We start from the raw sequence: 13,377 nt of genomic DNA on the forward strand, positions 1-13,377 counted from the left end.
AGTACAAATTAAAGGTATACTTTAGGCTCCAAGCGCCTTGATTATTCTTCCAACATTTTTCCAAATGTAGACTGGGGCACTGGCTCGCATAGAAGTGAATGAACGAGAGCAGAGCACAACCGCTTGCCGACATGCCGCTCGTCGGACGGTGGACGTCGAGGACTGCACTCGAGTTAAATTAGATTATTGGATTGACTTTCACAGATTACATAGCTCTCCGATTTCCACGATGCTTCATGAGAAAACCACGTTATTTTAATCACATCAATCATATTTCACCTCAGAGTTCGGAAATATTAAAGGTATGAAATCTTTCATCTGTTTTTTGTTTTCAAGCTAAAACTCGACTACTTCTAGGATGGTTCAAAAGTAAACCGCAACTTCTAATGCTAACGGGACAGGTCGTGTCGAGCTTTGACGGCATCAGAAATTTGTTTTTGTGTTGCATAATCTAAATGTAAATAAACCCGACATTGGGGTATGAATCCTTGTCACGAGTTGATAGATGGATGCATTAAAAGCATTGACCATGATTATTTTATTTATTACCGACACTTAAATTTTCAGTTTTAATCATTTGTATAGCAATTTGAGAGTGCAGCGGAAACGTTGAGACTCTACCTATACTGATTGTTTGTTTGTTTTTATCAATAAAGCATATTATATTGAATGTTTTGATCATATCTGCCTCAAAGTTGTGAGATTCTGGGTTCAACTTTTGTCTCTGGCCTTCCTGTGCCTGTGTAGCTTTTCTATGGATATTCCTGCTTTCTCCCACATTTTGCCCAAAGTCAACTGGGTTCAGATCTAGTCATCCACGACCCTAAAGGACATCTTGATGTCTAAATTCAAATTGTCACTTACTGTATTTGTATTCTCTACCAGTATACAAGTGTTTAGATGATTTCTTTGTAGTGGTCATCCAGCCTCAATTAGTGACTGAATTCATATTGAGGATGACCGAGTGTGACAGTTTACAACAAGAGAGGCCACAGATTGCGTTGTGTGGATTTAGATACAAACTGTAATCCCCTTTCGCCAGAGAGGAAAGTAACAGGAAGGCAAGATAATGCCATGAGCACAGCCTTGCAGACCCCGCATGGTGCACTGTTGTTGCCATGACTGGTAATCACCTGACACTGTTGTTGTTGTCGCCGTCGCTGTGTCTTAGTGTTATCAGAATTGAACAAGAGAGAAGCCATGAAGCTGGTGCAGATACTACATGACGCTACTGTTCATAATGCTATATGAATGTGGATGCAGAAGTACAGCAGCAACACTGGTTACTAGTAACCTATTGGCAACATTTAAACATTTATTTGTCTGCTGCTGACCTGTTGAAGTTAAGAGCATTTATAAAATTGGTTCAAATAAAGTTTGGAGTGTGTTGCTGTAAACATATAGTATCAGAAAAGAGTAATAATGTCACATATCTTTTTGGGGGAACACGCTTGAGTTCAGGATTGTAATAATGAAAATTGTGATTCCATTATGTCAGGCTAAGTCCACACTAATACATATAATTTTTTAATAGTGTAGGCTATACTTGCATACCTCCTAGGACTAAAATATTAATCAATCAATTTTTGATACAGTTTACTCTCAATAAGATCGGAGGTGAGTTGGAGCCGATCCCGGCTGAATTTGGGCCAGCGGCACTAGGGACATTTTAGAGCTTTCTGTTACCTAACATTCATGTTGTTGGAATGTGGAAGAATGCTGGAGTTCATGGACAAACCCCATAAGCAGAGAGAAAGAGAGAGAAAATGCATTTGAAACCGGGACCTCGAGAATGTCCCTCCATGAATTGTCACCTTATCATGGTGGAGGGATGTGTGTCCCAATGATCCTCGGAGCTAAGTTGTCTGGAGCTTTATGCCCCTGGCGGGGTCACCCATGGCAACCAGGCGCTAAGAGAGGGAAGATGGTTTCGGATGCAAAGTATAACGTCATTATTTTTAGTCATGGTCAAAATAATAGGGAAAACTGCGTAACAAAATATGGTTTGGCGTTTGACTTGATAGGTGAAGACAGCACACACTTTTTTATGTAGTATTCAGTTACACAAATGTACCCTTTTATCGTGTTAACTCATAGTTTTTGAGTTGCACCAACGTTGTACAACATGGGAAGTATTTAATAAATCATAACTTCTGAATAATTATCTAAAAGTGGATGTCAAACTTAAACATTTCTTGACAGTAATATGTTATATGTGACCTCACTAGTTTAAGCATGACATTCTGATTAATATCACATTTGTGGAATATGAGTTATGCAGCAAAATCCAGCCGTTTTTATCAATCTCAGGGGGCGGCCATTTTGCCACTTGCTGTCGACTGAAGATGACATCACAGTTGCTCAGACAACAGCCAATCACAGCTCACCTGTTTTCTGAAGCTGAGCAACTGTGATGTCATCTTCAGTCGACAGCAAGTGACAAAATGGTCGCCCCCTGAGATGGATGGATAAAACGGCTGGATTTTGCTGCATAACTCATATTCCACAAATGTATTTTTCATCAGAATGTCATGTTTAGACTAGTGAGGTCACATATAACCTATTATTGTCAATATTATTTTTATTTAATTTATTTTTTGGGGGGTGGGGGGTGACTTCCCCACATTGAGTTTATTGGGTGAATTAGAAATAAGATAAATAGAAAACTGGAGTGTCAGGCTTCAGAATACTTTCACTAGGATGCACTTTATCTTAAATAATAAAGTTTGTGAACGTTCAAGTGAATTGCCGTTTGGTCATATTACTGATGGGTTCACTATATCTTCTCTGTCTTACTTATCTGTGTTTTTACCTGTGTGTTTGAATGCAGTCATGCTGGCAAGCTTTATGGAAGGTCTTCTCTGCTGCCTTCCGTCAAAGTCAACCAATGTCGTGGTTCCTGTTGAGACGTCCGAACCTACCAACGGCTACGAGTTTATCGAGGTAAAACCAGGCCGGCTGCTTCGTGTTCGACATATAATCCCTGAGCGGTTGGTGGTGGAGCAACCCACGGGACAAGGTGGGTGCGTCAGCTGCAAGAGGAGGATCTCAGTCTTCTGCAATGGACAGCTGTTCATCGAGAACCTGGGTGACAGGGCGGCTACGGAGCTGAAAACCTGCCAAAATGGCGACACGGAACCAAACAGCACTGTAGAGGTTGAACTGACAGACTGCGGTAACTCTTCACCGCCCGCCGGAGTCGCTGGTACCAGGTCGGACTCGGTCACGGCAGGAAAAGTTGTAACATCTGAGATGGGAGCAGGAGGGGACCCACCCGCCAATCTGAAGGCAGAAACATCACAAAACAGACGCAGGGGGAAGCTTAAACGCACTGTGGTGATTGACTGCGAGAGGAAAATATCAGCGTGTAAAGGAACCCATCCGGATGTTGCTCTGTTCTTCATCCATGGTGTGGGAGGCTCTCTAGATATCTGGAGGAATCAGTTGGATTTTTTTTCTCGACTGGGCTATGAGGTGATTGCCCCTGACTTGGCAGGCCACGGGTCCAGCTCAGCACCTCCAATACCCGCTGCGTACACTTTCTATGCCCTGGCAGAAGACATGCGACTGATCTTCAAGAGATATGCGCGCAAGAGGAATATTCTCATTGGACATTCTTATGGGTAATGAACAGTGATATCATATCATTACACTGATTAGTAAAATGAGAATAGAATTCAATAAAAAAAAAAGAAGTAAATGCTAACATCGGTGTAGACACTCAACACGCCAGTAGGGTTCAGAAGAACTAAGAAAAATGCCAACGATAGCCCCCCCCCCCCCCCCCCCAAAAAGTATTTGGCTTTGCGCCCTGGCACCATACCAATGGGCTCTTTCTTCGTTCATGTCTCACACCTTCAAAGTTTTGTGGAAACTGTTTTCGCTACCTTATAGCAACTAACGGACTAGACACATTAGGCACTGTACTGAACAATGAGCCCTAATGATGAACAACACAACACAAAAACACAATCTAACTCTTAATATTACCAACAACAACAACAAAAAAATAATAATAAAAAATAAATAAAAATTTGACCATTTTGACCAACGAAATGGGATTATTCTCAAAAATGGAAACATTTACTCAGATGGATTCAAATATTAAAACAAAAGACAGCCAACATCCTCATCATCATTCGCTAATGCTAAATGCTATCTTGGTTGGCTGTTCAACAGCGCTGAACAACACAATGTGCTCACCATTATCGAACCTTTTTTGCTCGGTCTCGACAGCTATCGGAAGCTGGCTTTGCTGTTTACCTCATACCGGTGCCGCATTGTAACAATGGAAATATACCGCTATAAAGCTCCACTTGCATTCTCTGATTGGCGACTGGCCACTCCAGTGGTTAATAGGACTACATTTCCCATGATTCTTAGATGCGAAACCCTAACCATACTACCGTCCTGCTACCGATTAGATGCTGGCATGCTGCTGCGAATGAGAATACAAACATGAATACAGAAGTAAATAGGAATAACTTTATAACAGTTAAATTCCCTTTTAATGGGTTTATCGTGTCATGACCTGCGTAATATTGGGACAAAACAATGAGGTTGGCCAGATCTGCTAGGAGGCGGGACCCAAGACTAAAAGGTGTGAGTTGTCTGATCACCCTAGGTCAGGGGTCTGCAACATGCGGCTCTGGAGCCACATGAGGCTCTTTAGTCCCTCTCCTGTGGCTCCCTGTTGATCTCTTAAAAAAGTAGGAATTAGTATTTATTTTTTTACATATTTATTTTTATTTTTCAGATAAAATATTCTTTAAATGAATTAATGATTTAGATGGAATAATTAATAATTACATGTTTTTTTAAGTTGTCAGAAAAAGACAGATGAAAGGTAAATGAAAAAGTACCTTAAAAATGTCCAAAAAGGAAGAGTAAAAGCAGAAAATTGCCATCAATGGCCATGACATTTGCAGAGAAATTAATAAATAAAAGACAGAAAAGAAAAATGTCCAAAAACAAAAGGTAGAAAATTACCGTAAAATGTATTTGGAATTGCCAAAAACGTAAAAAAAAAATCTACTTTAAAAAAGTCAAAAAGTGTCCAAAAACAAAAGAAGAAATCTCCCAAATTACCAGAAAATATCCACAAAATTGCTAAAATTGTCATAAAATTGGTAGCAAAAACGGCAGGAAAAAATGTAAAAAAAATAAAAATAGCCATAAATTATCCGAAAGGAAGAAGAGAGGCAGAAAATTACCATTTGTTGCTAAAATTGCCAAAAATTTCAGAAATTTGACAGAAAGGCATAAAAGTCTAAAAATGTATAAAAAACAAAGTATGAAAAAATACACACAAAAAAACAGAGAGGAGAGGAAAGGTAGAAGAAATATTAGATGCTGCTGTCCTATTTTTGTGCTGTGCAGTTCTAATTAGCTCTTGGGCCCTAACACTAACACTGTTTCCTTCATCACAATCTTCAAATGTTCTGCAGCTCCAGATAGGTTTCCTTTACGTTAAAGTAATGCTGACTAAAGTTGCAGTAAAAACAACAATTCATCATTTATACTTACTGTGTGATCATCAACTATTTCTTATTACTCAAGTGGATAAAAACAACAACAACCTAAGCACCCTTATTTTGATATTCTTCTTTGCACCAGCGTGTCATTCTGTACATTCCTGGCCCACGAGTATCCGGACGAGATCCACAAGATGGTGATGATCAACGGAGGCGGCCCCACCGCGCTGGAGCCCAGCCTGTTCTCCGTCTTCAACCTGCCTTCATGTGTGCTCGACTGCCTCTCTCCACTGCTCAGATGGAGTTTTCTCAAGTAAACAAATTAAGAGACGAGACAAATTGGGGTCATGAAAATCCTAAATGTCCGTGTATTGTCATCGGTGCCCCCACAGGGCCGGGTTTGCTCATCAGGGTGCGAAAGAGAAGCGGCTGCTGAAAGAGAACAACGCCTTCAACGTTTCGTCTTTTGTGCTGCGTGCCATGATGAGCGGGCAGTATTGGCCCGAGGGGGATGAAGTCTACCACTCGGAGCTGACGGTGCCCATCCTACTCGTTCACGGAATCCACGACAAGTTCGTCCCGGTCGATGAGGACCAGCGAATGGCAGAGGTAAACGGGACAAACGGGATGCAACTTTGTTTGAATCTGACTAGTTCCCGCGATTAATTATGAAAAACTGTTACTAGTTTAAAAAATGGAATTGTTTGAGAGCACTAATTATTGATTGACATCTGTCAGATCCTCCTCATCGGCTTCCTGAAGGTCCTGGAGGAGGGCAGTCACATGGTCATGATGGAATGCCCAGAGGCCGTAAACACGCTCCTTCATGAGTTCTTCCTCTGGGAGCCCGCAACCCCTCCGCCGCCAAAGTCTAAAGCCCGTCCAGAAACTGCCAAGGCCCCAATTGACAACAGCAAAACTGCGCCAGACTCTGCCAAGGTCCGACCGGCAACTGCCTTGCAGGGCTCATTAAACCGCGCAGCCGAAGTGAAGTTTGACAGAGGGGACAAAAAATAAGCAATGATTTAACGTGATGGTGATTAACTTGAAGAATATCCCGTGTGCTCTACGTTGAGCCAAATACGTCCATGGAAAGGGCTCGGCTGAAGGCGGGGCACTGTCAACGACGTGTTGACTCAAATGAAGTATGAGGAGAAAAATGGAGCTACAGTCATGTGACAAGTGAAGACGCTAGGTGAGATGTTGTGCCTTGAAGTGATTCACGCTCATTTTTTGGGGGCGAGATTTGAAAAATACAACTGGAACATTTTCACTATGTGAACCAGATGACATTTGGGCACATTTCTAGTGGCGTTTCCATCGAGTGAAGTGGAAGTTGGTAAAAAACTTCTGTGGATGGAAAAGATGGGACTTGCCATGCTGATTGCAACGAGGCAATAAATAAATAAATAAGGTAATGCAACCGTTTACAAATGGAATGTAGTCATACGACCATACACAGCACCGTGACATGTTGCTGAGTGGTGTGTAGTCTACAGTAGATGCATTTATATGCAGTATTTTTTGTACCACATTACATACTTATTGAAAGATTTTTGTGCATATATAAAAAAATATAGATGCAGCTCTGATTAAGTGTTTTTTTTTATATGATGAGATTTTTTTTTTTTTTTTACACTGCACTTGTTTTTTGTGATTAATTTTAATATTATCCTTATCTGGGTTTTAAAATTTGGCAATCACAATGGCTTCACAATCTACTTCCTAATTTATATATATATATATATATATATATATTTTTTTAAATTATAGACAATATTGATGCATTTCAAAAACTTCATCTTAATATATATATTTTTATTACAATATTATGGCTTACAAACCATTAATTTAACTGTTTAGCTTGAAGTTTATCATCTGCTGGCTAGCTTCAGTGAATTAGAGTATCCTCTATGACACACAAGGACTGTACACACCAAACACTTTTCATAGGCATCATATTATAGCAGAGACACTTAAATCCATTTTTCCTAAAAAAAAAAAAAAAGTACTGTAACCTTTGAAGTACATTTCCAAATGAAGCAATGATTTACTGAAATCTGGACATTTATAACCCATTATAAGACGTGCACGTGCAGTAATGTTGACATGTTTGTCATCTTGCCCAAGTTTAAAAGCATTCCAAAAATAAAAGATGTGTAATCCTTAAAAACATGATGTGTTGTCCACATTGCTTGCTCACATAAGCTGAACAGATCTCCAATAAACTGACCCTGCAACTCCTCAGCCCTCGCAAGTGACAGCGTCCTCAAGTGTCTGTGAGGATGCTGGATAATTTTTCCGTTTCCTTTTGATCCTCCTGCCCGCCCTGGGCCAGCACAGGATGACTCTCTGCTGCCCCTGGCTGGCTCATCTCGGTAGTGCAGAAGACGTCTGCAGTCTCCTCTTCAGTTTGCTGGCCTGTTGTTGTGGTTTCATTGACCAACTGGACAGAATCCGCTTCTAAGGCCTGGACTGCTTTCACTTCTCCATTCTGGACAGGATAGAGTCCATCCAGTGTATCATACAAGAATTGGTACTGTTCCTGTCAAAGGCACATACAGAGTATAACCTAGGCTGCTTCCCACAATTCATTTTGGGATCACGTTCAAGTTGACCAATCACTTATCAGCAAATCCACTCATAGTTCTTACCAGACTTGCAATCATTCCTTGTCGCTCCTTGCGCAAGGTTCGGACCACGGGGAAAACGTCGACAACCTTTTCAGTCTCAGCGCTGTCGAGCAGACTCCACAGAGCACAGAAAACACCGCAACGGGACGAGCCATCACTGAGGAAAAGCAACATGTGGACACACACGCAAAACTTCAGCAATATACACAGTAGAAGTTTTTTCTTTTTTCTTTTTTTTTTTTAAATCTTCTTTATTAAGATTAAAGACAGCTTTCCGACTTACCATAATGTCTACTTGTTATTAATAAAAAAAATTAAGACTGTCTTTCTAAACTTCACTAAACATAAATTATTTTTAAATAAAGCCTATATTAAAGGCATTTTTTTAAATTAATGTTGGAATGGAAAAACGCAACATTTATAATGTCCAATAATTATAAAAAAACAAAAATAAAAAATAAATTTGGTGACCTCCTGCAGCCACACAATCTTTGTGACTTTCTTTTTAAAGGGGAAGTCAACCTTAAACATTTCTTGACAATAATATGTTATATGTGACCTCACTAGTCTAAATATGACATTCTGATCAACATTACATTTGTGGAAATATGAGTTATGCAGCAAAATCCAGTCCATTACCTGAGACCTAAGCAATTGTGATGTCATTTTCGCTTAACAGCAAGTGGAAAAATAGCCGCCTTCTGATATTGATAAAAACTGCTGGATTTTGCTGCTTAAATCATATCGCACTAACAATATTAACCAGAATATCGTATTTAGACTAGTGGGGCTGCACAAAACATATTATTGTCAAGAATTTCTTTTTTTTGGGGGGGGGGGGGGGGGGGGTTGACTTCCCCTAATGCATACTGCACTGTGATCTGTATTTGGATTAACCAAGAATCACTGGTCAGCAGCCTTGATAGCTACTGCATATTTGTGTTTTTCTGTAATGCGTTCATGTCAAAGAAACCGTCTTCTATTTGCCGGTCCTGTAATTGTCAGGTGATCAGTCCAGTGTGGTTGATTACCTGCAGTGGACCACAACTGGTGGGCCTCTTTGGGTCTTGCCCCAGTTACAATTAAGCTTGACCTCTTTAATCATGTCAGTCAGATCTTGAGCCTTCCCTGGCAGCTCTCTATTGTCCCACTTGAGGAACTGGACGTGTTTCACTACACGACTCTCTTTCCTCTGTTGATCAAAGAATTAGGAAAAAAGGAAATATTGAGTGATAGCGGACGTAAACAACCGAGGGAATGAAGGTTGCGGTACCTTGACGTGACGAATCAGGATGTGACGTTTGATAGTATTTGGAGAAGCGTCTGTTGATTTCACCTCCACTTCAATATCCCCAAAAGTCCTTTTCTCCTCATCCCAGTATGCCGACTCCTATGCACAAGAAAGCATAAACTCATTTAATAAGGCAAAATACATGTTTTAGTATAATTTGCATTTGAATACCTTTTCATCAGCACCAGCCTCCGACAACATGACAATGGTGGACGCTTTCTTTTGGTAAACCATCAACCAAAAGTCAGCAACGGTGTTGGATAGAGGAGTTTGTGCTGTGATAAAGCTGCGTTGACCCCAGTAGCCCTGAGTACAGAAGAAAACACAAAATTGGTGGCTATCAGGGGTCTTCAATTTGAAAGTTATGTACTGTAGGTCCAGTTCAGAAAATGTAGTTGCATTTAGTCCCAAATATTTTGTACACAACTGGCTGACAAATTAAAAAAATCAACAGTATATAATATTAGTCATTGTTGAGTTTCACATAAATGTAAATGGCTGTAGTAGCAAAAAAAAACAAAAAACTACAAACACAATTCCCAAAAAGTTGGGACACTATACAATTTGTGAATCAAAACTGAAGTGCCACATTTTAATATTTTATTCATAGAGAACAGGTCAAAAGTATCATCTTAAGGGAAAACTATGTTGATTTTAAATTCCATGGTGTCAACAAATCTCCAAAAAGTTGGGACAAGGCCATTTTCATCACTGTGAGGCATCCCCCCTTCTTCTTACAACAGTCTGCAAACGTCTGGGGATCGAGGAGACACATTTCTCAAGTTTAGAAATAGGAATGTTGTCTCGTTCTTGTCTAACACGCGTCTCTCTAACTGTTCAATTGTCTTAGGCTTTCTTTGTTGCACCTTCCCTTTTATGACGCGCCAACTGTGCTCTATAAGTGAAAGAAGTGGACTGCAGGCTGGCCATTTCAATATCCGGATCCTTTTCTTACGCAGCCATGATGTTGTAATTGGTGCAGCATGTGGTCTGGCATTATCGTGTTGAGAAATGCAAGATCTTCTCTGAAAGTGATGATGCCTGGATGGGAGCATATGTTGTTCTCCAATCTGAATATACCTTTGTGCATTGACGATGCCTTTCCAGATGTGGAAGCTGCCCATGCCACACACACTCATGCAACCCTATACCATCACAGACGCAGGCTTATAAACTGAGTGCTGATAACAACTTGGGTTTGTCCTTGTCCTCTTTAGCCAGTATGATACAGTATATCGTGATTCGTCTGACCACAAAACAGGTTTCCTCTTTGCCATACTCCATTTCTTCTTAGTCTGCTTTAGAAATGGCTTCTTCTTTGTACTGTCGAGTTTCTTCTGGCAACGGCGGCTGGCACGGTGGATTATGTTGACCCACAATGTTTTCTGGAAGTATTGCTGAGCCCTTTCTGTGATTTCCCTTACAGTAAGCATTCCTGTTTGCGGTGCAGTGCCGTTTAAGGGCCCGAAGATCATGGGCATCCAGTATGATTTTTCGGCCTTGACCCTTACACACAGAGATTGTTCCAGATTCTCTGAATCTTTGGATGATGTTATGCACTGTAGATGACGATTACTTCAACCTTTTTGCAATTATTCGCTGGTAAACACCTTTCTGATATTTCTCCACTATCTTTCTGCGCAACGTTAGAGGAATTGGTGATTCTCTACCCATCTTCGCTTCTGAGAGACACTGCCACTCCGAGAAGCTCTTTTTATACTCCAATCAAGTTGCCAATAGACCTCATTAGTGGTAACTGGTCTTGCAGCTGTTTTTTGTGCAATTGACTTTTCCAGCCTCTTATTGCTACATGTCCTTTGCCATTTGTTGGCACCATGAAATTTACAATAAACATATTTTTTCCTTAAAATGATACATTTTCTCAGTTTAAACTTTTCATCTATGTTATATTTTGAACAAAATATTAAAATTTGGCATTTCTACATAATTGCATTCAGTTTTTCTTCACAATTTGTATTGTGTCCCAACTTTTTGGGAATTGGGTTTGTACTTCAGGATTAGAAATCCTCCCAGAAGTTGGTCATGTGAAGATGTCTGAGTTTGAACCAGTTTGCCTTATGGTTTACAATATACAACAGAAAATAAATTTTAATTCATTCACAAATCACACTTAATACACCAGAAATTGTAATGCAACTTTTAAAAGCAACAAAAAAACAATAAATAAAAATACGCACATGAATGTTGGAGGCATTGATGTATTTAGTGGTCTCCTCATCCTCTTCACTATCAAATGACTCTTCCTCATGATCTTCATCACGGCTGCTCTCCTGACTCCCCCCTTCATCCAGCCTCAGCAACACTCGGTTGTAATCATCTGAAGGTGGCAAGTTCAACAAGTTGACAAGACATGATTTGAGACCTTTTCTGACAATTCACATGTCAACTAGACGGACAAAGGCATTGAGACACTAATTTGAATGTGTGAATGAAATGTATGTAAATAGGTGCCAGGTTGTTTAGCAGAAAAAGTGATTCTGAAGAATATTCCAAATTTGAGGAACTGTGTGGGTAAGAGCTGTAGTAGAAAAGAGATTGTGAGTCAGCAGACTCTCTTGGGTACAACATCAGCGACCCTCTGACAAACACACTCCAACATCTGGTAAAGGTGCCCCAATGTCTTTGTCCATAATATGTGTAAAGTCATATTTACACGGGATGACAGCTGAAGAGCGATTCTTCTTTTTGTTTTCTTCTGTGATCCCAGTGTTGAATGTCTTCCATTTGTTGTAGGTGGGAAGTCTCTGAATGACAGAACAATACAATTGCACATTTGTTTGGGGAAATGTGGCATGGATTAGTTGTATAATGTTTAATAATAGCTAATGGATTTAAATGTTAACGTCGGGATTGAGATGAACTAAAATCCATACGTCAAACTCATCCTCCAGAAAAGTTGGCTCGTTGTCAGAGTTGCTCTCTTTCAGCATGCTCAGCGCATTATGGAGCGCTGACAGTGAGATTTCTGTTTCTCCAAACTGGTTGTGTTCCAACAGAGCCTGGTGAATCAAGATGTACTGGGCCTGTGAAAAGACACCAACGCCACATTTGCTTGAACAAACAAAGTGAGCTTTGATATCAAACTTTTTGAAAGGATAGAATGAAAAAACTTTTTATGTATTTAAATAGGTTTCTGTACTCAATTGTTAGCATGTTAGCAATGTATTCATTCTCATTTGAAACAGAACTAGGGTGTTGGCCGGGACAGTCCCGTTTTTTTTCGGGTCCTGCTCATGTTTTGTCACGATATTACGTAGGTCCTGTCCTGGCATGGCACTTTTTGCGTTGTTAGCATTGTTAGCATTCCAATGGTTATCATGTTAGCATTTTATCCGGTGTCATTACTTCATTGGTAGTACCCACTGATCTGAATATTTCGCAAGCCGTTGAAGCGACAGGGCGGCCATCTTGCTCCTCCCATCTCGGGAGCAGACTACTGTATAAACTATACAATATATACGTACAGATTAGACATACAAAGCTCCTAGGCAGTTAGTATAGGGCTGGGGGCAGGGTGCGGGGTTTGTGGCAGGGTGGTCACTATTTTTTTAACAAGTAAAAAATAATAATAATAATAACAACAACAAGTGGATGGTATGTGATGCTTTGAATACCCCCTTTTTCTTTTATCACTCAGTTCCTTAGACCCCAATATTAGATTTGGCAGAGGCATCTTTTGTTGAATTACAGTTATAATTCTTTAATAAAAATATACAAGTTTCCTCCTGTAAACATCATTAAGCATATAATTTATACATGTATTTAAGGCAAGTTGTAAAATGTCTGAAATCCTCTTGTTTATGTTTAACAAATTTAAAACATCATAAATCATGCTGTTTCTACTAAGTAGTGTGTCAAATGTTCTCCAATTTTGATACTGTAAATGTTTAGGATTGCATGCCGAGAAATGTTTCTTGGGAGGAGTAATATGGCGGCCTTGCGGCTTCAAAAGTTTTGG

General features: G+C 40.0%; 2 protein-coding genes and 1 long non-coding RNA gene across 4 annotated transcripts in view; 1 reads left to right on the forward strand and 2 right to left on the reverse strand.

The window, feature by feature from the left end:
- abhd8b (abhydrolase domain containing 8b) lies at positions 1–7,309 on the forward strand. Its single transcript, XM_077584645.1, has 5 exons — positions 1–302; positions 2,831–3,623; positions 5,617–5,787; positions 5,867–6,083; positions 6,213–7,309. Exons 2-5 carry the CDS (start codon positions 2,833–2,835, stop codon positions 6,489–6,491), a joined length of 1,458 nt encoding a protein of 485 aa, XP_077440771.1. The 5' UTR covers positions 1–302; positions 2,831–2,832; the 3' UTR covers positions 6,492–7,309.
- On the reverse strand, positions 1,716–4,350 carry LOC144062867 (uncharacterized). The gene is made up of 3 exons (XR_013296461.1): positions 4,204–4,350; positions 2,813–3,549; positions 1,716–1,910 (listed from the first exon to the last, which is right to left on the reverse strand). It is a non-coding gene; the product is annotated as an uncharacterized LOC144062867 (long non-coding RNA).
- ptprc (protein tyrosine phosphatase receptor type C) overlaps positions 7,272–13,377 on the reverse strand; it is a 22,732-nt gene continuing 16,626 nt past the window's right edge. For both annotated transcript variants that reach the window (XM_077584644.1, XM_077584643.1), the window contains 8 exons: positions 12,293–12,442; positions 12,073–12,163; positions 11,597–11,736; positions 9,570–9,704; positions 9,381–9,497; positions 9,139–9,299; positions 8,129–8,264; positions 7,272–8,019 (listed from right to left, as the gene is read on the reverse strand). In XM_077584644.1, the coding sequence (XP_077440770.1) occupies positions 7,744–8,019; positions 8,129–8,264; positions 9,139–9,299; positions 9,381–9,497; positions 9,570–9,704; positions 11,597–11,736; positions 12,073–12,163; positions 12,293–12,442 (1,206 nt within the window). In that variant the 3' untranslated portion in view covers positions 7,272–7,743. The remainder of the gene's footprint in view (positions 8,020–8,128; positions 8,265–9,138; positions 9,300–9,380; positions 9,498–9,569; positions 9,705–11,596; positions 11,737–12,072; positions 12,164–12,292; positions 12,443–13,377) is intronic.

Source organism: Vanacampus margaritifer, chromosome 13 (assembly GCF_051991255.1).
Source record: "Vanacampus margaritifer isolate UIUO_Vmar chromosome 13, RoL_Vmar_1.0, whole genome shotgun sequence".
NCBI classification, from domain to species: Eukaryota; Metazoa; Chordata; class Actinopteri; order Syngnathiformes; family Syngnathidae; genus Vanacampus; species Vanacampus margaritifer.